Source organism: Ruditapes philippinarum, unplaced genomic scaffold, assembly GCF_026571515.1.
Source record: "Ruditapes philippinarum isolate M1 unplaced genomic scaffold, ASM2657151v2 ctg1507_1_1_1_1, whole genome shotgun sequence".
NCBI lineage: Eukaryota > Metazoa > Mollusca > Bivalvia > Venerida > Veneridae > Ruditapes > Ruditapes philippinarum.
Window position 1 is genome coordinate 154359 of NW_026859479.1, and position 27155 is coordinate 181513.

At 33.8% G+C, this 27155-nt stretch overlaps 1 protein-coding gene and 1 long non-coding RNA gene across 2 annotated transcripts in view; both read left to right on the top strand.

Moving 5' to 3' along the window:
• LOC132756655 (von Willebrand factor A domain-containing protein 5A-like) overlaps window positions 1-27155 on the top strand; it is a 27408-nt gene continuing 253 nt past the window's right edge. The window contains exons 1-16 of the mRNA XM_060747787.1: window positions 1-191; window positions 3866-4068; window positions 5468-5687; window positions 6145-6314; window positions 8127-8235; window positions 9704-9808; window positions 12705-12828; window positions 13383-13530; window positions 16640-16737; window positions 17197-17311; window positions 18574-18744; window positions 19099-19282; window positions 20168-20382; window positions 20954-21034; window positions 25750-25800; window positions 26821-26862. Coding sequence (XP_060603770.1) covers window positions 104-191; window positions 3866-4068; window positions 5468-5687; window positions 6145-6314; window positions 8127-8235; window positions 9704-9808; window positions 12705-12828; window positions 13383-13530; window positions 16640-16737; window positions 17197-17311; window positions 18574-18744; window positions 19099-19282; window positions 20168-20382; window positions 20954-21034; window positions 25750-25800; window positions 26821-26862 — 2124 coding nt within the window. The 5' untranslated portion in view covers window positions 1-103. The remainder of the gene's footprint in view (window positions 192-3865; window positions 4069-5467; window positions 5688-6144; window positions 6315-8126; window positions 8236-9703; window positions 9809-12704; window positions 12829-13382; window positions 13531-16639; window positions 16738-17196; window positions 17312-18573; window positions 18745-19098; window positions 19283-20167; window positions 20383-20953; window positions 21035-25749; window positions 25801-26820; window positions 26863-27155) is intronic.
• Window positions 14385-16204, top strand: LOC132756653 (uncharacterized). Its single transcript, XR_009629357.1, has 2 exons — window positions 14385-15742; window positions 16159-16204. It is a non-coding gene; the product is annotated as an uncharacterized LOC132756653 (long non-coding RNA).

The following is a 27155-nucleotide window of genomic DNA, read 5'->3' on the forward strand; positions in this document are numbered from 1 at the left end:
AACGACAAAATGATCATTCGTCCGGAAAAATAGCCCGGATACATGTAAACAAACTGTCTAATATTTGTTTTAACACTGTTCGATATTCCATAATTATATCGCAATGAGTACCAGGAAAAGTGAAACGATAGCTAAAAGAGATGTCCCTGATAAATCACCGTTCGGTTTTAAGTCGATTAAAGGAGAACCATGTAAGTTGAAAGCCTAATTAATCGCTAATTTGTACCAAATGTAGTGTGATTCGGATAGGAGCATCAATTGGACACTTGTATATGTGGCCGCATAATAAATCAAAGTGCTGCAGCACTGAATGCGACGGACATGCAACCGGAGAGACATTAAGGCTTTTTTAGAAAAAAAAAAACAAAACACAAAATATATAACAGAGAAAATTTGTTCCATACAAGTTCGAGATTTGTAGAGCAATATATTTTGTGTCCCAAACTGGTATAATTCAGATTTTCTACTTTCAAGCACTTAAATACAGAATGAAATTTATGCCTAAAATCTCTGGTCAAACTTGTATATCAGTGTCCTTATCGATTTATTCCAAGAAATGATATGTAAAAAGAGAAAAAAAATACTGTCAACGAAATATTTCTAAAATAAAACCATGCAAATAAACTTCAAGCATAATACATTATACATTTGAGAATGCTATTTAGAATTGCTTCGTGTTATATCATAGTGGGCATATAGACAATAAAATATAACTCATTTGTATTTTTATTTCTCTTGGATATGTCTCATTAAAAAAGTTTTAGTTAAAATCATCAGCAATTATTAATGATCAGCATTATTTTTTGTCCAATCACATTGTAGTATTTTTCAAATTTCTGCTTAGTCTAACTTTGGTTAATGTGTACTTACTAAATAAAATTCACTTAATCTGTCGTCTAACCAGTCTAACAAATTTCAATAATGCATTATATTAGGGAGGAGTTAGAGGTATGGTTTACACTCTGAATTGTAAAATATCAAGGTTAGAAAGACAATGCCAACATAAAAAATCAAAGGGCTGCATGCTCTGTGGTATTTTCTGATCTTTCCTGTATAAGTTTATTTTTATATACTATTATTCATCTTACGCAGCGACTGCGTTTAACAGTTTGTGATTGATACATATGGAATTTTGCATGCTTAGAGTTGCATCAAAAACCATTTTTCATTTTTTATTACAGCCACACTTTATCCTTGCATATCGTGGCAACTTCCTTAAAAAAGACACTTAAAAAAAATGTTGCCTCGACAAGGATTTTAACCTTAGGCCTCTCACACCCTAAACGAGGGCGCTACCTCTGCACCACAGTGAAGTAATACGTATTTAGCGTGAAAAAAAACAAGTATATTGTAATTCTAAAATTGAGAATTTTCATTTCGTATTTGTAATCCTTATTAATATCGAGGTATTTTGTTCACGATAAACCTGTTGTTAAACACTGATGAAAATAATTTAGCGAAAATCTTCTCGCCAAAACAGTCCGACATGTATATATTCCATTACTCGACAGTCAGATTTATTTGTGTACTACGCTCTGGAGTATTCGGTAATCGACATAGCTAAAAATAGCATTTTCATTGATTAAGCTTTACGGAAATAGTCGAACATTTGGACTATCAGGTGGAGGGGTCAGTTTACAATGAGTTTTCCAGCCAAAATGTAATCATTGTATTCTTAATTTCATTTTATTGTTAATGCAGTTCATTCCTATCAAGTGAAAGAAAATAATTTTTTTTTTGGTTACTTTTTCTAGAAAATATAAAGTTAAAACAGTCAGCAATTTATAACAGACATTTTTCTTAGAGTTAAAATATAAATAAGTTACTATGTAATCATTTGTCTCTGCGTGCCCCACATGTATTATCTATGTAATAAATCATTTGATTGTATCCTCACATTTAGAAAGCCTTATTATTTTTACGTTGGCATTGTTTTGCTAACCTTTATATTTTCCAATTCAGAGTGCAAACCACACCTCTAACTCCTCCCTAATATAATGCATTATTGAAATTTGTTAGACTGGTTAGACGACAGATTAAGTAAATTTTATTTAGTTAGTACACATTAACCAAAGTTAGACTTAGCAGAAATTTGAAAAATACTACAATGTGATTGGACAAAAAATTATGCTGATCATTAACAAAAATAATTGGTCGCCTGCCTGCGGCATGCTTGACCAATTATTTTTGTTAATACATATTATTAAACACTAACCTATACATAGTGTATTTTTTAGATTTTTTTTTATTTACAAGGTAAAGATGAAGAGGCCAGAGCACATCGTTTTTATTTTAATTTAAATGTCACTTAAGCACTACAGTGTTTAGTTGTCCTTTTCAATTTCACACTAAATTCCATTTTCAACTTGTTTGCTTCTTACAATTGTATAGAATTTCTTAAAGTATTGCATGTAATCCGCTGGTTTATTACATGTATAATGTGTACTCCCTAATCGCCTGTCCAAAAATCAGGCCAGGTGAAGCAGAATCTATTTTTAGAATAACGTGACCTAGAAAAATATGTAAACAAACCACAAGAATCGGAAGTAGAACTGATATTATAACTTCCTGACCATGAAAGACTACATGGTGGTAAAGTGTTGAAAAACTCTCTTCTTACATGCATTTTCAAAATACTAACCATTGTACTGTATCTAATTTATTAATAACTGCTGAATATTCAGCTAAACCCGCGGTATGAGTCACGAAAATAGTTCTTCTTTTATTAATGCGCGAGTTATCCTAGAGTCACGAAAAACTTTTGATTTGTTAATAATAATGTTTTGTATAAAGTAGAAATATTTATTTCCTACTAATAATGTCTTGGAACTCAGAGCTTACACCTTTATTGTAGTATAATTTGCTGTCCTACTTTTTCGACAGCGGTAAATCGTTTCGGCAGTAATTTGCATATTGCGCAATAATACTACGGGACTACAACATTTTAATCAATAATATACGTTCATATTTTAACTTGGATAACCTAATTTGAAATTGAAAAGGCTAAATATGGAAGATTTTAAGATATCCCGACAAAGTATGGGAGTTTAAAGGATCAAATTCATGTACTATTTCTTGGGCTGTTAATCGGTTTAGGACACTTTGCGCGATTGTAGCCGACGAAATCCCATGTGTAGATGACTTAGCTCTGAACGCACCTGAGGGCGCGTCCGTCGCAAAAAGCCATTATAATAATTTCAATGATGCAAATGATGTTGTTATCAGCTATTTATCTCAAAGTTTTTTGTCTAGTTTTTATGTAGACTAGTAGGGAATGAAAAACTAAATTAAAGGAATTAAATATCTAGTTATTGAGTTAACCATTTGGAAATTGAAAACAAACCGAACAGATGTACATGTCAACGAGGTTGATTTCAATCCTGTAGAGCCTGGTCATCTGTGTTCTTCTGTCTTTAAGATTAATGGCATCAGAGTAAAGTTTTACATGCAACATCTTGTATGCTTGTTTCTTCCCACATTTATTTGAGATTACTACATGTATCCAAAGTCATGAAAAGTCCATGACATTAGCATGGATTTTGACAGAATTATGGTCCTTCTTGAACTATAAAAGATTTTGTTATGTTATTTTGTGAGTTAAAGTTTTGCATGAAATTTCAATCTTCAAAACTACTGCAGGTATTCATTTGAAACTTAATAATTGTCTTCAAGATCATTTATCAAGGTCTCTTAGGTCCATAACTCTGACATGTATTTTGACAGAATTATGGCCCTTTGTGAATTTTCAAAATTATTTGAACAATATCGAAGATTCATTATCATGTCATGTACATTTTATGATATCTTCCTCTCTGTTAATTTGTACTTACATAACCTTTACATGTATTTCACTATTTCTTTTTAGTTCAAATCAAATCTGTCAAAGTTGATGTAAATATTGTTGGTCATGTCGCTGAAGTTACATCATGTTTGACTTACTGTAATGAAGGAAAAACACCTGTTTCATCAGTGTTCACAATGCCTGAAGATGAAAATAACACAGCATACCAGCTTGAAGCTGATATTGGTGGACAGCACATCGTTACATCTGTTCAAAGAAAGCCTGAGGTAATTCTTAATAAAGTTATAAATATACTGAAACTTCAGACTGGATTTATGCTCATGTTCTCTTGTGAGAAGTTAATGGCATGCTCTTGTTTAAAAAAATCTCCGAATATATAAAATAAATCATCAGATAGTGCATTTTTAGGCTTGACCTTAAATGATTTTAATAAATTTTAGCTTCGACAAATAATGTAGCTATCCTATTCATCCGTGCTTTGGTTAGCTTTTGATGAGCAACTTCCTGTACCAAATTATTTTTCATCAGTCACTGAGAATATTTGTTTGTATCTTCCACACACTTACTTGAGATCATAAAAGGTCATTATCCCAGGCCCATAACTTTAATATGGATTTTGACAGAATTATGGCCCTTTGTAAACTTAGAAAATTGTTAGAGTAAGTTTCCCATGCAAGTCAATCTTCAAAAGTGTGGAACTGACAGCTCTTGTTTAGCTTTAGTCATGACCCACATGGTGTCAGTGATGTTGCTTAATTTTAATTTGTTTTAATATTTTTATCATCATAAACTTCAATACTAAGAATGCTGTTACATTAAAACTTTATATTTGGATATGCTATTTGGGTGAGTTTTACTCTCCACACCCACTTTCAGGTCAAAATGTCAGTTGGTTTAAACATATTTATTTAAGCTTTATCGTGAAACAAGTTCTTGCAACTTCTATTAATCACTTTCTAGTCTGCTTCCTGGAACCAGCCAGTACTGGTGTCATATGAAGAGACATGGTCATGACCAGAGTAGGACTGGAACCCGTGATCTCTGGGTTGAGAGGCAGACACCTTAACCACTAGGCCACCGCTCCCTTGGGTCTGTAATAACAAAACAAAAAACTAGCCATTAAATAAAGTATTTTGGCCTGAGAGCTTCAAACATTGTAATGTAAATGAACCTTGATAAGTTCTATCAGCAACATTCATTTTCAGTTCACAAGGTCATGGTCACTTGGATCTATAAAAAGGAATCAAGTGGCCAATTAGTCTAAGTGCATTGCATAGAAACTTCAAACTTTGAATGTGGATGCATCTTGATGGATTTTACCTTCCAAATCCTTTTTTAAGGTCAAAGGTGAAGTTACTTGGACCTGTTAAAATTAAACATAAAAGTGGCCATTCAGTCTAAGTACATTGACTGGAACTATGTGGATGAACTTCTTTGAGTTCTACCTGCCCTACCCTTGTACAGGTCAAAAGGTCATGGAGAAACATAAAAGTGGGTATTAAATCAAAGTGCATTGAAATAGGATTTTCAAACTTTGTTGTAAATTCACCTTCATGAATCCTACCTGCCAGCTCACATTGACCTATGTTAAATTCTTGCTAGAAATATATTACATTCCTTTGCATAAAGTGTCAGTGAGCTGACATATTTTTTACACCACTACAGGCACATTTGACAAAGGAAGATGCAATAAATCATGGAACAGCAGCCATGATATACAAGGGAGACAAATCCTCAGATGGTGTCTTCAGTTGCATGCTGGGAGATGTTCCAGCTAAAAGTGAGGCTTCACTTGTGTTGAAATATGTGACAGAGTTACCACAAGAGCCTGACGGTCAGCTCAGGTTCACACTTCCTACAGTTCTTAATCCAAGATACTCTTCAGGTAAATCTTACCCTATATCTTGCTAGGTGTATGAAATGGCATAAGCCCTGTTTTGTATTTGTAACAGTCCATTATTAACATCAGATATTTCAAAATCTAGATAATATTTATTTTGTTAACACAAACACTCAATAGTTTTGAGTCTTGGAGTCATTTACATAGTTGTGTGGATTATAAAGTTATGAGAAAAAGTAGTTCACCTCACTGAAAGCTTCAGCTATATTTTATAAAAATTATCATGAGACTTGAAGCATCCTGTTTTAAAGGATTTATTTGTCTTTATTCATTTTGTATTTTATTTTCCATTACAAATTTAATAGAATTGACATATCTGAAATTTCAACAACATAAAAAAAAAGAAGATTTTTTTTCGAAATCTGTAACACTTTTATTAGTATATTCTTTTGCGTTTTAATCTGTAATGTTAAAGGAACAATAACTCTTGTTTATATTATAGATAAGGGAGATAAAAAAGCTGGTAAAAATGACAAAAATGTTGCTCCATCCAAGGTTCCATATAAGTTCAGTATGACAGCCACAGTGAAAGCTTACCATAAAGTTACCTCAGTGACTTCGGAAACTGTAAAGTTAAATGTTACATTTGAAGAAGACAACAAGATAGCAAAGGTGGGTGAATAGATTTACATATATGAGCCGCGTCACGACAAAACCAATATAGTGCGTTGGCGACCAGCATGGATCCAGACCAGCCTGCGCGTCCGAGCAGTCTGATCAGGTCCATCATCCATGCTGTTCGCTTACCAACCCTATAACAAGTAGAGAAAATGATAGCGAACAGCAAGGATCCTGATCAGACTGTGTGGACGAGCAGGCTGGTCTGGATCCATGCTGGTCGCAAACGCACTATGTTGGTTTTGTCATGACGTGGCTCAATTATTATGAAGTTAGTTGTGGTGAAAACAGCATGGATTCATTGCCTGCAATGGGAATGATTTTCATTATACGGTTATACTTTAGACCAAAGGCATTAAGCAAAATGCAAGTATCATCAGAAGCAGGTCAATAAAGGAACTCCAATGAGGTCTAATAGCGTAAAATAATTTAATATTAAATTGTTTTATAAATCAACTGGTCCACTAGGAATTAAAAATGATGCAATAGATAATATTTATAGAGGATATTTGTTTAGTTCAGTGTAAGATCGGAATATATTTCACCGAGTGGGCACCAAAGGTATATTTCACGAGTGGTGCAGCCACGAGTGAAATATGAACTTTTGGTGTTCACAAGGTGAAATATATTTCGATCTTACACTAAACTAAACAAATTTTCTTTTTATTATATGCAAAGAAACGTTTTAAAAAGACATTAAACCGAGCTAAAAGGAGAACAGTATAATACTGAATGAAAAGCGCACCAAATAATAATACAACGTGACGTCATTTACGACGTCACGTCATTAAGTTGGTACCCATTACTGTGCACGCTGGTATTTTACTGAAACAACAAAAGGGGCTTAAATTCAAAACAGTGAAATTATCAAAGTGGTAATTTCACTGTTTCAAACAGTGAAATTACCAGTTTTATATCACTGATATATTTCTATAAACCACCGAAAAGCATGTAATAAATATAAATAATCGGAATTTAATTGATAATCAATTTTATGCTGTTTTTGGCCTGTTTGAGTGAAAGGCCTTGCAACGAATGATCAGAAATTTTGTACACAAGTTATTTGTCAAGACCTACATCCAGTTATACAAATATCCTGAATTTTTCTTCATTTCATAAAACGTCAGTGGAGTCCCATATTAATGTCCTAGGCCCTGACACCTGGACTGACTGCAATACTTAAAATGGCACCAATGTCTCAAATACTTAATGTTTAATGGGAAACTAGTTTTTGAAGTAGTGATTTGTATTTGACATTTCTTCATAATTTATCTTGTTTATAAAATGAAGTACTTGTACAAATACATGTATATTCGGAATTTATTTACTATATGCAGAATTCTAGCTTGTGTAAATGTATTTCCTTTAATCATGCATCATGAATGAATATTTGCTCTTTTTACAATTTTCTAAGTACAATTAAATGAAATTCAATAATAAATCAGAAAATGAAAGTAGGGCTGGAGAAAGATCTATACAAATGTTTTCTTGAACAATTAATCAATTACTATGACAACTTTGGAGTGATAACTAAACACTGTTAATGTACAGTATTTATTTTGTTCCTACAGAATTTATTTTAGTATGATTGGGTGGAAGCCATTAGCTTATAGACACACTTTTGAATCCATTCCTTGAACCAGCCAGTACTGTGTAATGAGTGTAAAGGTTCTTGCTCAAAGAATCAACCACATGCCCCTGACGGGGTTTGAACCCATGCAGCTTTGGGATCATTAGATTACTAGTCCGACACGTAACCACTCAGCCGTGCCACCACTTAAAAGTGATACATGTATTTATTTACAGGTGGTAATTGGTGATGACTTTAAGTTTGACAGAGATATGCAGTTGTGTGTGTTATATGAGAAGCCATATTCTCCACAGGTCATCCTAGGAAATCGAAACCCTAAATCTGGTATGCTTTACATGTAACTTTTCTTGTATGTTCTTATTAATTAAATGCTTGTAAAATTTGAAAAATTGTATTTCATTTTGATATGAAATATATCTCATAGAAGTGAAAGATTTTCATTTTTTCATGAACATATTAAACTTTTTTCCATTATATTTGTTCCATAAATAGAGACTATTGAATGAGGGATGATTCAATATTGAATTATTGAACAAGTTGAACAAAATCATATTATGTTCTAGCGGGCACAAAAATCATATTATGCGAGCCTCTAGCGTGCACAATATTTTTTTATTCAACAAGTTAAATAAATTTTATACTGAAGCTACACAAATTTAATATATAAACTTTATCACATGTCCAAAATAAGAATTGTTTACATTAAAAAAGTATCACTTTTTCATTGGCATGCTTAAAGTGTAATGTTAACATTTTGCAAGGCTTTATGCTATACTTGTATAATGCAAATGTCATCACATCATTATGTATATATGTATGGCTATGCAATACCTTTTTTAATAAGTTGCAAATTCGGCATGTAATGGGTGGTATCCGGACAATTCCCCTCCCGGACGATCCCCCTCCCAGTAAACTTGAATGTTTTTTCACAACCCGGACATTTCCCCTCCCGTTATTTTTTTACGGCAGACAATTCCCCTCTTGTTCTTTTAACAACCCGGACAATTCCCCTCCCGCTGTTGTCAGAGCGGACAATTTCCCTCCCGTGGCTGTTGAATATATATATTATATAATATTGTTAATTTGAAAGGTATTTTTAATCGGCTTTAAATACATTTTGCTTGTCTCTAGGGCGGACGAGCGAATGGTATAACCCCAATTTTCATACATGAATATAAACAAAACAAAACGCATTTTTTAAAATAATCTTTATTTCGTCAATACATTTTTGCAGCGGCAAAACAATAAAAGAACAATTGATGAGAACAAAAAAGCAAAAATTAAGGACACATTTAATTAAGGGCGGCAATGATTAAAGATTTTTTATTGACAGTTTGTTTATCTTAAGCAGCGGCGGCAATGATTAAAGGCGGTATAATGTCACCTTTGTGAAGTAATGATTGTTAAAAGTTCCGATCTTTAACAGTTTGTTGTTAAGAGTAAAAACTGTCATCTTTAATAAGAATGTTTATAGATTTTTTTATACGCAGTGGTGGCTATGATTAAGGGCCGTATAATGTCACGTTGCGCTCTGTGAAAAACGGGAGGGGAATTGTCCGCTCTGCTAAAATAATGGGAGGGGAATTGTCCGCCCTGTAAAATTAATGGGAGGGGAAAAGTCCGCCCTATTAAACTAACGAGAGGGGAAATGTCCGGGTTGTGAAAATAATATGGAAGGGGAATCGTCCGGGAGGGGGATTGTCCGGGATTCGTAATGGGTATGTGATAAATGTTGTTCATGTTGCAAAAAGCATCATTTACTGAAAAGAATATTTGTATTATTTATTTTTAGAGGAAGTGTACAAAAAAGATATTTGTATGTTGAGTTTCCAGCCAGATTTGAGAAAGGTTTCTATTGCAACCAATGGAGAATATGTGTTTATCATTGAAATATCAGGTAAATCAGATATATATATATATATATATATATATATATAAAGGGAGATAATTAAATTCAATACAGTTATACTTTCTCCTGTGTGGGATCACTTAAGATACAAGTGTGCAGATACATTGTTATAGAAATGAGAGAATATATACACACATACCACCACATCGAGATGCCAGTCCAATTACGGCACAGCATATATATATGTAACTGGGGTTTTGTCCACTATATAAAATTTAGGTGTGGGGTTTTGTCCACTATATAAAATTTAGGTGTGGGGTTTTGTCCACTCTATAAAATTGAGGTGTGGGGTTTTGACGTGTGTGGTTTTGTCTGTCTTCCAAGTTTGACGTTCAGGTACTGAGATTAATTTTTCCCATTGCTTGTTTGTTTGAGTTTGGTCTTAACAAATCACAAATGTTTTCATAAAACAATATATGTGTTAATAACACTATAGATCTATCATATAACAAAAGAATGTTTCAAAAATATGACAAAGAAGGTATCCGGACAATTCCCCTCCCGGACGATTCCCCTCCCAGTAAATTTGAATGTTTTTTCACAACCCGGACATTTCCCCTCCCGTTATTTTTTTACGGCGGACAATTCCCCTCCCGTTCTTTTATCAACCCGGACAATTCCCCTCCCGTTCTTTTAACAACCCGGACAATTCCCCTCCCGCTGTTGTCAGAGCGGACAATTTCCCTCCCGTGGCTGTTGAATATATATATTAGGGATGTCATCTGGAGCCGAAACGGCCATCCGGATATCCGAATCAAACATCCGGATGTTCGGATCGTTGTCATATTCTTAGATGTCTGATATGACGTAACCATTTCTTCGCGACCTTTTTCAAATTGTAGTATTTCGTTTTTCTTCCTTTTTAATTGAATGATACATATCAAAAATCTTCCGTGATTGATTTTTATTTCTTCTATATAGAATACGACTAGCTTTTATTAATAAATTTAGTGCGTGTGGTACTTACGATTTCAAATGAAATGGAAACGAAAATCGCCGCCGATTGTCTGAATTCCTCAATTAGTTCTATAATACACAATAACATTCGCTCACATTTGTGAAATCAAAGTAATATCCGTAAAAAATTGAATATAATGTTTCCATTGTTCAATAACACGCATACAATTTACACACGATGACCTTTGACAGGCGTGTAGTCGGCTATTAAAAAGAATGTGCCATTCTTTGATGTTTACCTTCATGTAGCCCTGGCTGTTGATTCGAATCATCAAAGAAGTTGCCGAAACTTACATGAATTACACACATTTTAAGTGTTCATAAGTGAAAAAAGAAATGTGAAAAAAAATGTTTTTAAAAAAATGCACATGTTTGATTAATACTCAAGGAGAAAGTTATTTTGTCGGATAATTTTCGTATCAATTTCAATAAAAGCTTTGATAATTAACATATAATGCGTAAGTGAATTTCTTTATTTGCTAATTTTTTTTCTGCAGATTTTTCAATGTCTAAAAATAAGGAGTCGACGGGTCGGTAAGCCGAAATATATATAAATATAATAACCTAATTAAATATTTAAATTTGGACATAAAAAAATGTAACATCGTTGCCGATGAAAGTCGCACGGGACTTAAAATCTTACAAAACTTAAATTTGATTAACAACATGTTTCATAATTGACTCGTAATTATTATAGTAATTATTGAATTTTTTGTGGACTGCAGAGGTTATGATGTGTATTGTCAAACTAATCGTTATCCGAACGTTCGGATATCCGGACTCCGAATGACATCCCTAATATATATTATATAATATTGTTTATTTGAAAGGTATATACATTTTTGCAATCAAGGACACATTTAATTAAGGGCGGCAATGATTAAAGATTTTTTATTGACAGTTTGTTTATCTTAAGCAGCGGCGGCAATGATTAAAGGCGGTATAATGTCACTTTTGTGAAATAATGATTGTTAAAAGTTCCGATCTTTAACAGTTTATTGTTAAGAGTAAAAACTGTCATCTTTGATAAGAATGGTTATAGATTTTTTTATACGCAATGTGAAAAAACGGGAGGGGAATTGTCCGCTCTGCTAAAAAAATGGGAGGGGAATTGTCCGCTCTGCTAAATTAACGGGAGGGGAAAAGTCCGCCCTATTAAAATAACGGGAGGGGAAATGTCCGGGTTGTGAAAATAATATGGAAGGGGAATCGTCCGGGAGGGGGATTGTCCGGGATTCGACAAAGAAATGTGTGATCTGCTCCTTTATCAAACTAACAATATGTTTTTCAAACAATTATATAAATAATAAAGTATTGAACAACTAAATAGAACGATTACAGTAATGACATATTCTTAACATGAACCTGCTTTATTAATGATATCAGAAAAACAGTATAAAATTCAAGAAATCATACTTTGCGAATATTTCCTCACACAAAAAGTAAACTTTTTGACATTCGCAAAATTTTGTGAAGCTTAAATATCCACAAATACAGTACCTGATGGAACTGTGGTTGAACTCACACACTCATTTGTGCCTGAAATTATGCAAGGAGAAGCACCTAAGGTCTTCTTGCACCACTAAAGCTGGGCACCACTAAAGCTGGAAAGTCGCCATAAGACCAAAAAAAAATTATTAAAATTAATTAATGAGCCGCGTCACGACAAAACCAACATAGTGCGTTTGGGACCAGCATGGATCCAGACCAGCCTGTGCATTCGCGCATTCTGATCAGGATCCCTGCTGTTCCCTTACGAACCCTATAACAAGTAGAGAAACTGATAGCGAACAGCATGGATCCTATTCAGACTGCGGGGTCTGGATCCATGCTGCTCGCAAACCCATTATGTTGGTTTTGCCATGACACGGCTCATTTGTCTGTGACTTATCATGTATACTGACCCTTTGTTATTTACTATTTTCAGGAAAGATGGAGGGTACTAAGATGGAAAATGCCAAGAAAGCACTGCAGCTGTTCCTAAGGAGTTTACCAGCTGATTGTTTCTTTAATGTCATATCCTATGCCACTAAGGTCAACTCTTTATTTAGGTAAGAATACTTTATTTATACTTAACCACTTGCCGAAATATTATAAAGTAATATAATAATTAACCATTCCTCACAATTCCTATCTCATATTGTTTTGAAACTATTTATACACCAGGTACATCGATTCAAGGTAGTTTGTGGCAACTTTATAAAGTTAGGGTGTATGATGCTGAATAAATATGTTTCAATCTCAATTCAAAAAATAAAAGCATCCTTGGCCAAGTGGTTAAGGGTGTTGACTTCAAACCTCTTGCCCCTCACTGCTGTGGGTTTGAATTCAAAAGTGATTTTTGTTTCTTTCTTGTGAGGTAGCTATCCAGCTAGCCTATTGAACGATGGTTCTCCTCTGGTGCCCATTTGTGCCTGAAATTACGCATGGAAGGGCACTTGAGGTCTTCCTGTACCAGTAAAGCTGGAAAGTGGCCATATTACCTATACTTTATTGGTGCAACATGGTACCAGACCAAACGAAAATAAAATGACTTTAAGATAGAAACAAATGAAATTTTTAAGCAAAGCATAAAAATAGAGAGAAATTGATTTTTTTATTGCAGAAACAGTAATAAATACACAGAGAAAACACTGAAAGAAGCATTCATATTCTTGGAAAAGATGAAAACTGACATCACTTACAATGCAGACATATTCAAAGCTTTAGACCACATATATGGTAAAAAACCTATATCTGGCCATCCTAGAAAGGTAAGTTTTATATTATTATTTTTTATCTTTCTCTAAACAAAATTTTTTCAAGATGCATAATATATTAATAAATATGCAATTTCATGGTGTTTTAACAGTTTACAAAATGTTCTGAACTTTATGGATGCTAGCACGGACAATGATTAGCCTGTATTATCCATATAATTCAGGTGAGTATGAAAATCATCACTTTGTATGTTTCAAATATGATACTGTATGTGTGATGGTGTTAGTAGTTTTTTCACTTCGGATCACGGCAGTAAGCCACATTGAATTTACCAGAGCACAGTTCAGCCACCGCATTGTTCCTGGGCAGGCTGTCAGGAAGTTTACCAGTACTAGTTGCCTTCACTTTTGCAAGGAACTGATAACTTCTGTACATGTCATAGCAGAGGTACAGGTCGAATAACCATATAGTAAGGATTTTATGATCAATGACATGTGACCTGCAGGTCTGATTGACAGTCCAATGCTGTACCTATTGAGCTAACCAGAATGTTGATATAGTGTACATTGATAATGACTGTGATAAATTGAAATAACATGAGGGCTATGATGGCCCTGAAATTGCTCACCTGTATATAGAAACTCCATGACAAGGAACAAGTATATTTTAAACTATAAACAAAAGCAGTTATAAAATCTAAATCTTAAACAACAAAGTTTATATTTGTATCTGAAATAGTGCATGTGTTTAAACATTACTGGTTGCTATTTCTAAGGGAAAACAACAGTCCAAAATATGTGTGCATATAAGGAAAATCACTAAGTGACAGGTGAGCTTAAAAGCAAAGGTGTGGGGGGATTTATTTAGTCCATCGATATAAGAAAAAATGATGCTTTAATCATTAACCCTTACCATGCTTTATTATGCCCCCATTTCGAAGAAAAGGGGGTATATTGCTTTGCACTTGTCGGTCCGTCGGTCCGTAGACCAAATGGTTTCCGAGTGATAACTAAAGAACCCTTAGGCCTAGGAACTTCAAACTTGGTATGGTGATTGGTCATGACCAGTAGATGACCCCTATTGATTTTGGGGTCAAGGGGTCAAAGGTCAAGGTCACATTGACCTTGTAAGGAAAAACGGTTTCCGATCAATAACTAAAGAACTTTAAGGCCTAGGAACTTCAAACTTGGTATGGTGATTGGTCATGATCAGTAGATGACCCCTATTGATTTTGGGGTCAAGGGGTCAAAGGTCAAGGTCACATTGACCTTGTAAGGAAAAACGGTTTCCGATCAATAACTAAAGAACTTTAAGGCCTAGGAACTTCAAACTTGGTATGGTGATTGGTCATGATCAGTAGATGACCCCTATTGATTTTGGGGTCAAGGGGTCAAAGGTCAAGGTCACATTGACCTTGTAAGGAAAAACGGTTTCCGATCAATAACTAAAGAACTTTAAGGCCTAGGAACTTCAAACTTGGTATGGTGATTGGTCATGATCAGTAGATGACCCCTATTGATTTTGGGGTCAAGGGGTCAAAGGTCAAGGTCACATTGACCTTGTAAGCAAAAACGGTTTCCGATCAATAACTAAAGATCTTTAAGGCCTAGGAACTTCAAACTTGGTATGGTGATTGGTCATGATCAGTAGATAACCCCTATTGATTTTGGGGTCAAGGGGTCAAAGGTCAAGGTCACATTGACCTCTTGGGTAAAAACGGTTTCTGATCAATAACAAAAGAACCCTTAGGCCTAGGAACTTCAAACTTGGTATGGTGATTGGTTATGACCAGCAGATGACCCCTATTGATTTTGGGGTTAAGGGGTCAAAGGTCAAGGTCACATTGACCTTGTAGGTAAAAACGGTTTCCGATCAATAACGAAAGAACCCTTAGGCCTAGGGACTTCAAACTTGATATGGTGATTGGTCATGATCAGTAGATGACCCCTATTGATTTTGGGGTCAAGGTGTCAAAGGTCAAGGTCACATTGACCTCTTAGGTAAAAACGGTTTCCGATCAATTACTAAAGACCCCTTTAGGCCTAGGAACTTCAAACTTGGTATGGTGATTGGTCATGACCAGCAGATGACCCCTATTGATATTGGGGTTAAGGGGTCAAAGGGCAAGGTCACATTGACCTTGTAGGTAAAAATGCTTTCCAATCAATAACTTAAGAACCCTTAGGCCTAGGAACTTCAAACTTGGTATGGTGATTGGTCATGACCAGCAGATGACCTATTGATTTTGGGGTCAAGTGGTCAAAGGTGAAGGTCACATTGACCTTGTAGGTAAAAACGGTTTCCGATCAATAACTAAAAACGCTTAGGCCTAGGAACTTCAAACTTAGTATGATGATTGGTCGTGACCAGCAGATGACCTCTATTGAGTTTTGGGTCAAGGGGTCAAAGGTCAAGGTCACATTGACATTGTAAGTAAAAACGGTTTCTGATCAATAACTAAAGAACGCTTCGGCCTAGGAACTTCAAACTTGGCATGGTGATTGGTCATGAGCAGCAGATGACCCCTATTGATTTTGGGGTCAAAGGTCAAGGTCACATTGACCTTGTATGTTAAAACGGTTTCCGATCAATAACTAAAGAACCCTTAGGCCTAGGAACTTCAAACTTGGTATGGTGATTGGTCATGACCAGCAGATGACCTATTGATTTTGGGGTCAAAGGTCAAGGTCACATTGACCTTGTAGGTAAAAACGGTTTCTGATCAATTAACTAAAAACGCTTAGGCCTAGGAACTTCAAACTTTGTATGATGATTGGTCGTGACCAGCAGATGACCCCTATTGAGTTTTGGGTCAAGGGGTCAAAGGTTAAGGTCATGACCAGTAGATACTTGATAACCCTTATTAATTGTTTGATCACTGGGTCAGAAGTCATGCATAATAACCTTATCACATGACTAATTGGCTGCTGATAGGGGGCATACATGTTTTACAAACATATCTTGTTTTTATAGTGGACTTGTCCTTCTTATACTTTGGAACTGTCCATTGTTTGTGTAAATGGTTTTGATATCAAATTTTTATGCTAAAAATTCAGCAGAAGTTATAGCGTATGGTTAGACTATGGATTTCCTGGCTGGCTTTGCTCTGTTCTTTTACATAGGTGTACTCAAAAGTTTAATGACCAAATTTTGTTTCAACAGGTGTTTTTGTTAACAGATGGAAAGACGAAATATAATGCCAAAATAACAAGTCAGGTCACAGACCTTGTAAAGAAACAAGGACAGAAAACAAATTCAAGGTAACTGTAAAAACGTAGTTTAATTATGCAATTGTAGCGCTGTATTTCACTTACTATGTACATGTATGTAAGCAGTTGGTGTATTTTAATACAATGAATTTAAATGAAGGCTCCTTCATCATTAAGTGGTTCAAGTCTTTGACTTTGAGGCGCTCACCCTTCAAGCAAGTCTTGGTTTGATCCCATATGCGAAGTTTGGGGTGTTATGTGAAAAATACAAATATGTAATTAACTGAATTGAAAGCTCATGAGTTTTTTTTATACCCGTAGATCCTTTTGCTGGATACAAAGTACAAATGGCATCAAGGATTGTTTTCACATGACTACCAGTCACCATATTCTGTCTAAAAGAAGTAAATAACAAGATATGTTTAGATACATGAGATTAAAAAATGATTCTTATTTTCTTATGTTTCTGTTATGAGATGTACATATTTTTATTTTCTGCATTTTTTACAGGATTTTCATCCTGGCTATGGACTATGGCTATTCAACTGTTTTGTTGAAAGATGTTGCACATATCGGATTTGGTAGAGCAGAGTTTATTAAGGACAATGAGCGTGTACAACCAAAGGTAGGTTATATCACTGGGATTTAAAACATCTTCATAATTCTAAAGATATAAGTTTAGAAAACAAAATTTTGACAATTATTGATATTTGCACAAGTTTTTATGGTTCTTTGTCTAGTATTAAGGTCTTTTTATTTTTTTGTTGTTGATATACTTTAGAATAATGAAGTATGATTGAAGGTGCAGGGATGTGGAATTTTGGATTTTTTCCAGTTGCCCATGGACAAGTTGGACTAAAATTCATACAAGTACGCCGCTCAAGTTCACTTGCCCAAATAAACAGTAGAAAAGTTTATTACAAATGCCTACATAATTTAACCAATGGGTCCTTGTTTACTGGGGTTTTGCTAAAACTCGTATTTGGACACAAATGACACGTTTGAACAACATTTGATGTGATGTATGAGTGAACTTTCTTATTAATGATTTCCCTTCATAAAGGAGCGAGGTAGTATCTACCATTTGCGGGAACATTTTGCAAACATGACACAGACAGTAAAGTTTGTCTAAATTATCATCTTTTCAGAGCAAAGTAAAATTGGTTAATCAGCTATCTTTTAACACAAGAATGTGTTTGCGTTCATACTCTTTGTCTCTTTGCAAATTTGATTTATGCTTTTCAGATTATTTTCAGACCTTGTGAAAAATTAGTCCATTTTGTATCAAAACAATAAACAACACAACACCTAATATATGATGCTGCGCATTATTTACTAAGGCACGGGTCGGTTGCCTCGATACAACCAATCGCCAAGCTTGTTTTCCAATAGAAGCAAGAGGCCTCATACAGGCTGAATTAACATCATACAGATTTATTTGTGCTGTTGGAGATGGTGTACAAATAAAATTTACGCATTGTAAATACAGATTAAATAAAATCGGGAAAAATTTTATTGTTCACGATCGAGTACAGTTAGACTTTCGGCATTTTGCTTTTTTCTGACTCACAAATGCACTTGTCCACAGACAACTGCTATGTGAAAAACCACTTGTCCGTCAGCAAAAAGTCCCGAGTCGGGCAAGTCAGGCATAATAATTCTGCACCCCTGAGGTGTAAGAATTGCCTTTAACAGTTTAACCTGGGAATATCATAACAAGAAATGAAACTGCTGGCTAGATTATATTATATCGCAGCTTTTACTGATGAGAACTTAAGTAACTTTGTAGCAATTAAATGAAACCTTGACACAGATTTGATTTCAGTTGTCATTTGATTATTATTGTCTCGAAACCTCACCTTATGAAATTGTCTATTATAATTACAGGCTATAGCACTACTTAAGTATTCTATGCAACCAGCTATAACATATGTAGAAGTTAAGTTGGATATACCATCAGGTTTGACTGTAGATCTGATTCCTGAGAAACCTCAAAATGTGATATCTGCTGGAGAGAGGCTGGTTATATTTGCTGCTATACAGGGAATGAAGGAAAATGTAAGTTGTTTTTAGCTCAATTATATAAAGTATATGGATAATTTTTCTCAAAATCAAGAGGCTAAGGCCTCTGCCCATTAAAAAGTGATACCAACTGTTATAGTCATAACTGCTGACAGTTTAGAATCTAAAGTCCCTAGCATGGTTTGAATCTACAATATTGTAGGGCAAGTGTTAAGATGTCAGCCATCTTAAAAACCTTAACTACAGATGCCCCATCTTAAACTTTTCAGCTGGTTGGTGTAAACATATAAACATAATTGATTTGTCCATTATTGATTTGTCCAAAGTTCAGTTTTAATTTTTATGTAAGATTTCTTAATTGTTTACAGTAATTGTATTTTATCTTTACAGACTACTAATGCTCCCTGCAAAGTGACCTTGAAAGGTGTACAGGATGGGAAAGCTTTGACTCACAGTATGACCTTTGACATTCTTAAATCAGATGATGTCACTGTATCTGCTGCAGTTCGTCACCTAGCAACCAAAGCTCAGATAAAGCTTCTGGAAGATCAGGAAGAGGAATTTGTAGCCTTACGTATGACTTTTTTTAGCTCATCTGTCACAAAGTGACAGGGTGAGCTTTTGTGATCGTTTTTCGTCCGGCGTCCAGCCGTCGTCCATCCGTCGTCCGTAAACTTTTACTTTAAATGACATCTCCTCATAAACCACTAGGCCAATTTCATCCAAACTTCACAGGAATGTTCCTTTGGTGGTCACCTTTAAAAATTGTTCAAAGAATTTAATTCCATGCAGAACTCTGGATGCCATGGCAACCGAAAGAAAAGACTTAAAATATCTTCTTTTAAAAAACCTAAAGAGGTAGAGCTTAGATATTTGGCATGAAACATCTTCTAGTGATTGTCTACCAAGTTTGTTCAAATAAAAGCCCTGGGGTCAAAATTGGCCCCACCCCAGGAGATCATTGATTTTCCCTATATGCATATAGTAAAACCTTAAAAAATCTTCTTTTAAAGAATTCAAAGAGCTAGATCTAAGATATTTATCATGAAACATCTTCAAATAGGTGTTTACCAAGTTTGTTCAAATAAAAGCCTCTGGGTTAATATTGGCCCCGCCCCGGGGGCTTTTATACAGGTGAGCGATTTCAGGGCCATCATGGCCCTCTTGTTAAATGTATTCTTCAAAAGTCATTATTTTGAAAAGAATGATAAAATTCAACACTTAACCCATTATAACATAACCATGTAAATAACATTCACAACAACTTATAATTACAGATGACTGATTTTGTAAATTTTCAAGTGTACTTTCTTTCAGTACTGTGTGAATAGATTATAAAAAAGATATAACTACTTGAATATAACTATAGCGTTAATCTTGTTAAAAAAAGAAATATATGTGTAAAAAAATAAACCTGTATAATTTTTTTCAACATTATATATATATTTTGTTGTTATAGATAATCCAGAAATACCACAATGGGTTGAGTTTTGTTCTGACATAAGTTCTCTACGACAAAAGATAAAGAGTCTTAGTTGCCAAAGTAACATCATCTCAAAATACACTTTTTATACTGCATTGAATGACAAGGGAGATAATGTAGTTAAGGATCCTGGTCTCAAGTTTTCTAAAGTACCTACCCTGACAGATATATTCATTTGTGAACTAAAAGTGGTAAGTGATGAGAAATGTTAATATCTTGTACTAGAATAGAACCTTAAATCAGTGATATGGAAATTTTTTATGAAATACCACAATTTTGTGCTTCATGTAAAACTTCCAATTATGCGGGGGATGTTGATTATTCTGTTACAAATTCTTGTTTTACAGTCAGCTGCAACAAAGTAAACATTTGTTCGCGTAGTTAAATATCATTTAATTTTGTTTCATTTCATATGCAGCTTGTCAATTGAGTTACTGTTGAAATAATTGGTAATAATGGAAAATATCAATAAAATGTTTTATTAGGCTTTTTTATCCATCTTATCAGAGGGAGAATAAAAAGAACAGCCACATATACATGTACATGTAGTCCTTAACCAGTGTTTATTGGTACTTTAACCCCATTTTTTTCTTCTTTGTGTATAGTGACAAAATCACATGGCATATTGGAATTTTAGTATTTCAAAAAAATCAGAATTTTATCTTCTAGAAATGCTATTGTATTTAACCTAGAATTTTACCATGATTCTTTTGTGTTTTTATTTGAGATATACAATGTATGAGCTTGTTTCTTTCCTTTCAGAAATTGGATATACACTTCAAAGCAAATTTGATAGCAGGTGGTTTATTTGACGAACCAGGTGGGGATGACCTTTTCTTCAATGTAAGGCTTTTAATGTGTTAGTGTATTAAAGTATATCTGGAATCACTCATACAATACAATACTTCAATTCAATTTAAGCCTCTTGCCCATGCAAAAAACAAACAAACAAAAACATTATTTAGCACAAGAGTGTAATCAAGTCATGTTATAATAAAATTACTTTCAGAAGTACAGATTATCATGATATCTGTTTTACACACCTCAATATGAAAATATAGAATGTCTTTGTGAAGAAATACAGTCAGATGATGTCAGTCATATAAAACAGAGGCAGCAACCATTTGGCCATGACCTTCATGTAGACCAGACAGAACTTTGCGTTGATTCTTAAATGACCTTGACCTTCAATGTCAAATGTTTGAATCTTGCTTGATTTTTAGCCCGACTATTCGATAAGAATAAGTAGAGCTATTGTAGTCACCCGGCGTCTGCGTCGGCGTCGGGGTAACCACTTATGTGAAAGTTTTTGTAATAGTTCAAATATTTTCAAAGTCCATTGACATATGGCTTTGAAACTTTGCACACTTGTTCACCATCATGACCCCAACTTGTAAACAGGGGGAGGTACCTGTATCAAGCATTTTGACAGAATTATGCCCCTTTTTCGACTTTGAATTAACATTAAAAATTCTGGAATACCTCAAATATTTTCAAAGTCCATTGACATATGGCTTTGAAACTTTGCACACTTGTTCACAGTCATGATCCCAACATGTAGACAGGGGGAGGTAACTGTATCAAGCATTTTGACAGAATTATGCCCCTTTTTCGACTAAGAATTTACGTTAAAGTTTTTGTAATACCTCAAATATTTTCAAAGTCCATAGACATATGGCTTTGAAACTTTGCACACTTGTTCAAAAAAAGTAAAGTTTGGCTAGCGCCAGGTGGTAGCTCTTGTTCTATATCAATTCTAGGTTATATATGTTAGTGCACTAAAAAAACAAAATTGCTTATACCAACTTACAAAACCTTGAAAAGGTTTGATCCCTTAGAAACAACAAACACATCAATATCATAATGAAAATTGCAGACTTTGTTTCATTGAGTCTGTTTGCAAGAGATAACGTAAAACCATCTCTCTGTAGAGTTGGCCTTGGCACAAAAAATATATCAATTCCTTCCAAAGTAAAACTTTACAATAAATTTAACCTTTCTAGAGCTGCTACACCTGTAAGCAACAACTAAACTTTTTTAAACGAAAATTGTATAATTGCACTTAAATTTCATTAGATTTTCATAGGTAATTGTCCCCTGCCTTTTCGAAGAAAAAAGGGGGATATAGAAATAGGCTTACTCTGTCTGTCCGTCCATCACACTTTCATGTCTGCTCCACAACTTTGTCATTTATCAAATGAATTTGAAATAATTTGGCACAAATGTTTGTTATAATAAGACAATGTTTCAAGTACAACTTGGTACAAATAGTCACAATAATAAGACAACATGTCAAATACAACATCTGCACCCCTACCTCCAAGGTCAGGGTCACACTTTGAGGTCAAAATTAACATGATAGATTTTTAGCTCGACTATTCGAAGAATATGAGAGCTATTGTAGTCGCCCCAGCGTCGGCGTCGGCGTCAGCGTCCGCGTCGGCGTCTGCGTTGGTTAAAGTTTTTTGTAAAGTCAAATATCTCAATTATTACTTGAGATATTCAATTGAAACTTACAATACTTATTTATAGTAACAAGGTACATCAGATTGACAAGTTGGATAACTCTGCCTACAATATTGACAGAATTATGCCCCTTTTTTAACTTAGAAATTTTGGTTAAAGTTTTTTGTAAAGTCAAATATCTCAATTATTGCTTGAGATATTCAATTGAAACTTACAATACTTATTTATAGTAACAAGGTATATCAGATTGACAAGTTGGATAACTCTGCCTACAATATTGACAGAATTATGCCCCTTTTTAACTTAGAAATTTTGGTTAAAGTTTTTTGTAAAGTCAAATATCTCAATTATTGCTTGAGATATTCAATTGAAACTTACAATACTTATTTATAGTAACAATGTACATCAGGGTGACAAGTTGGATAACTCTGCCTACCATATTGACAGAATTATGCCCCTTTGGAACTTTAGAAATTTTGGTTAAAGTTTTTTTTGTAAAGTCAAATATCTCAATTATTGCTTGAGATAATCAATTGAAATTTAAAAATACTTATTTATAGTAACAATGTACATCAGTTTGCAAAATTGCATAACTCTGTCTGCAATATTTGCAGAATTATTTGCCCCTTTGAAACTTAGAAATTTTGGTTAAAGGTTAACGGTCTTCAAAGATATTTACTTGAAACTTTACACATGCACTTAGGGTCATAATTGGAGGGTCATAATTGTATGTCACTGACCAAGTTCCATAACTCTATCTTGCATTAAGGCTGATTCATATCCCCTTTTCTTACTTAGTCTCTTGGTTAATGTTTACAGGCAAGTTTTACATATCTCAATAACTATTAAAGATATTTATTTAAAACTTCACATATGCATTTAGGGTCATAATTGTAGGTCACTGACAAAAGATCCATAATTCTATCTTGCATTTAGGCTGATTTTTCTCCCCTTTTTCAACTTAGAAATTCATGGTAAAGTTTTGCTTGTAAGCTGTTATCTCAATAGCTACTGAAGGGTTTGTGCCTTTTTGGGACAATTTTATGCATTCATAATAATAAAGTAGTGATTTACTTGATAAAACATCTTAATAACAAGCCCTTTGTACCTTTTCTGTCAAATTTATGTATTATAGGTAATTAGTATTATTATACTCAATAAAAAAAACCTTGTGACACATTACCTTCTGAATAGTCAAGCCAATTCTGTATAATTAGACTCTCTCTAAGGCCTATAACATGAATTTTTAAAAAAAAATTAGCCCTTTTGTTAACTTAAAAAATTTAACAATATCAAGGCTCTTTTACTATCAAGCACTTAGAATAGTCGAGCATGCTGTCCTACAGACAGCTCTTGTTAAATTTCGTGTTTCATTTTATTTCTTTAATAAATTTATTGTTGCATTTGCAGATCTAGCATTGATCATAATTTTGGACTGAAAGTCCTGAGATCCATACCTCAATCTTGTGAAATAGCACTATTTTATGCTTCATATAAAACTTTCCTGAGGCTGGGGACGTTGGTAACTCTGTTAAAAATTCTTGGTCAGTTTAGCTGTGTTATTTTGGAAAAAAAATGTTAATTACTTTTCAGTTATAAGGTATAAATAGTAGTAATAAGATAAACATCAGTAGATATTGTGAATCATAAATTGTATACACCACAATAAAAGTTATTCAACATGACCTACCTGAGCGTAAAAATTTCAGTTTTTGCACATGAACCCATTGTATGCTGAACTATGTCAAATAGACAGTGATGTTAGTCACTGTACATGTGTTCAGTAACAATTTAGTGTTATTCACACCTAAAGGTGATAGCTTTCACAATGCCACGTTTATCAGAAACAGAGAGAAATCATGCAATACGAATGCTGTTGGGTGGGGCATCTGTTGGTGACTTGAGTAGAATGTTTAACTTCAGTCGCAACACAGTTCATGAACTTGTAAGACGCTATAGACATACAGGAGATGTGCACTATTTTCCAAGGTCAGGTAGGCCAAAGGCAACTACCCAAAGGGACGACCGGGCAATTGTTTTAACTCACTTAAGTGACAAGTTCTGACTGGCGACCTTGACCCCGCCAGCTTTTAACGTAACTGCGCAAACCATTAGCAATCGGTTTTGAGCGCGATTAGAGGGTGAGCTGTTTTCTCACTTTAGGCCATTGTCAGGCCGGTATTAGGTGGGCAAGTGCGCATTGTCACTGGCGGGGATATGACTGGAATACTGTCCTGTTTTCAGATGAGTCTTGTTACAATCTCAGTCATGCCGACGGCCATGTAAGAATTTACCGGCGAAAGGTTTGCACCTGTCTGTATTGGAAAGCATGATCATTTCGGTGGTGGAAGGGTCATGGTATGGGGGGGGGGATAATGGGTGGGCAAAAGACCCGGCTTATTGTTATACACGACAACTTTAATGTCCAGAGATACATCAATGAAGTCTTTAATGCCTAGGCTGTTCCGTTTATGCAAAGAAACAGTCCTGTACTCACATGGCGAGGATAACTCGCGCTTGCTTAGCTGCAGCCAACATCAATACTATGCAATGGCCAGCAATGTCTCCAGATATGAATCCGATAGAGCATATCTGGGATGTGCTTGGCAGAAATGTCCGACGGCATCACACCCCACAGAATATCCTCCAACTGACAAATGCATTGATAGCGGAATGGAACAATCTTCCAAATAACATGGTTGAACGTTTCTTCAATTCTATACGTTGACACGTGGACGCACTACTTAGAGCCAGAGATGGCCACAACCGATATTGAATTAAATGAAAAAAATTGCATGCATTTAAAAACTTATAATGAAATGATTAAAACCTATCTGCACGTAGTCAAAACATTATAGCCACAAAATTGATAAATTGAATTTGACCCTTTCCTTAGAACTAGTGTAATTTATCAAACTTAAACATAATTAATAAACAACAAAATGCAGATCAATGTCATGCATTTATCTCTTTTTCATGCCCAACATTTGTTTTTACATTTCTGTCATTGATTTCCTAAAAATAATAATAAAATATTCTATTTTTGCTGAGTGTATTAAAATTGCCTTACTAAAATATGATTTTGATTTTAGGACAAGGGGGATGTGGAGGGGATATTAGCAAATAAATTTAAAGAACAAAAGGTATTAATACTAGATATAAGATAAACATCAGTTGCGATTATTTAGATATTGTGAATCATAAATTGTATACACAAATAATAGTTATTTTAACATGCAAAGAGTTATAATAATTTGAAATTTAAATTGTTACAGTTTCATGAGTGAAAAAAGCAAAAAATAATACCCATCTATTAATGATAAGCAACCTGATTTTTTAAAAAATAGATAATCCCCTTAAAAAAAATGTTAATTTAATCTTAAGAATTATAAAAAATTTAATAAGGGGGATTTATAAAAAATTTTTTTAAAAAGGGAAAAATTGTTTAAAAAGTATAAAAATTTAAATTTTTTTTTCAAAAGACAAAAAAGGGGTTTTTTTAAATTTAGACAATAAAATATTACCAAACTTTTAAATTTCCCTTTGGAAAAATACTCTAAATAAAAATATGGTAAAAATAATTTAAAATTGGGTTTTCAAAATTGAAAAAGAAATTTTTTTTTTAGGGGGGAAGGAACCAGTCACAAAAAATTTTAAAAAACAAGAGGTAAAAATAGTAAAATAAAACAATAAAAATTCATTAAAGATTAAATTTTTATATTGGAGTCAAAATTGTATACACCACAATAAAAGTTATTCAACATGCATGAGTTATAATAATTAGAAATTGAAATGTTACAGTTCATGAGTGAAATGGCAAACATAATAAGCATATCTTATGATTAAGCAACTGAACTTTTAGAAAAGTAGTTATTTGGTATATATATAAATTATAAATAATCATTATGAATAGTGTGAATTAAATCTGTAAGAATTATAAAAATTGAATGAGCATGGGTTATAATAATTTGTTTATAAAGAATAATTATTGTAATTCAGTATGAATGAATAAATATTTTTCTATGACCTTTTGATTTTGATTATTCAGACATTCAGCAAAAATTACATATCTTTGATAATTTCCTTATGGGATATACTCTAACATAAACTATGGTATATAATAAAATTGCCTTACTAAAATTGATAAATGATTTTGTTTTTAGGAGGAGGAGGAGAGATCAGCAGAAAAATTTACAGAACAAAAGGTATTAATAATAGTAATATAAGATAAAACATCAGTTATGATTATTTAGATATTGTGAATCATAAATTGTATTCACAAATAGTAGTTATTCAACATGCATGAGTTATAATAATTAGAAATTGAAATGTTACAGTACATGAGTGAAATAGCAAACATAATAAGCATATATTATAATAAAGCAACTGATTTTTTTGAAAGTAGTTATTTGGTGTATATATATAAATTATAAATAATCATTATGAATAATGTTAATTAAATCTGTAAGAATTATAAAAATTGAAAAAAGGTGAGTTA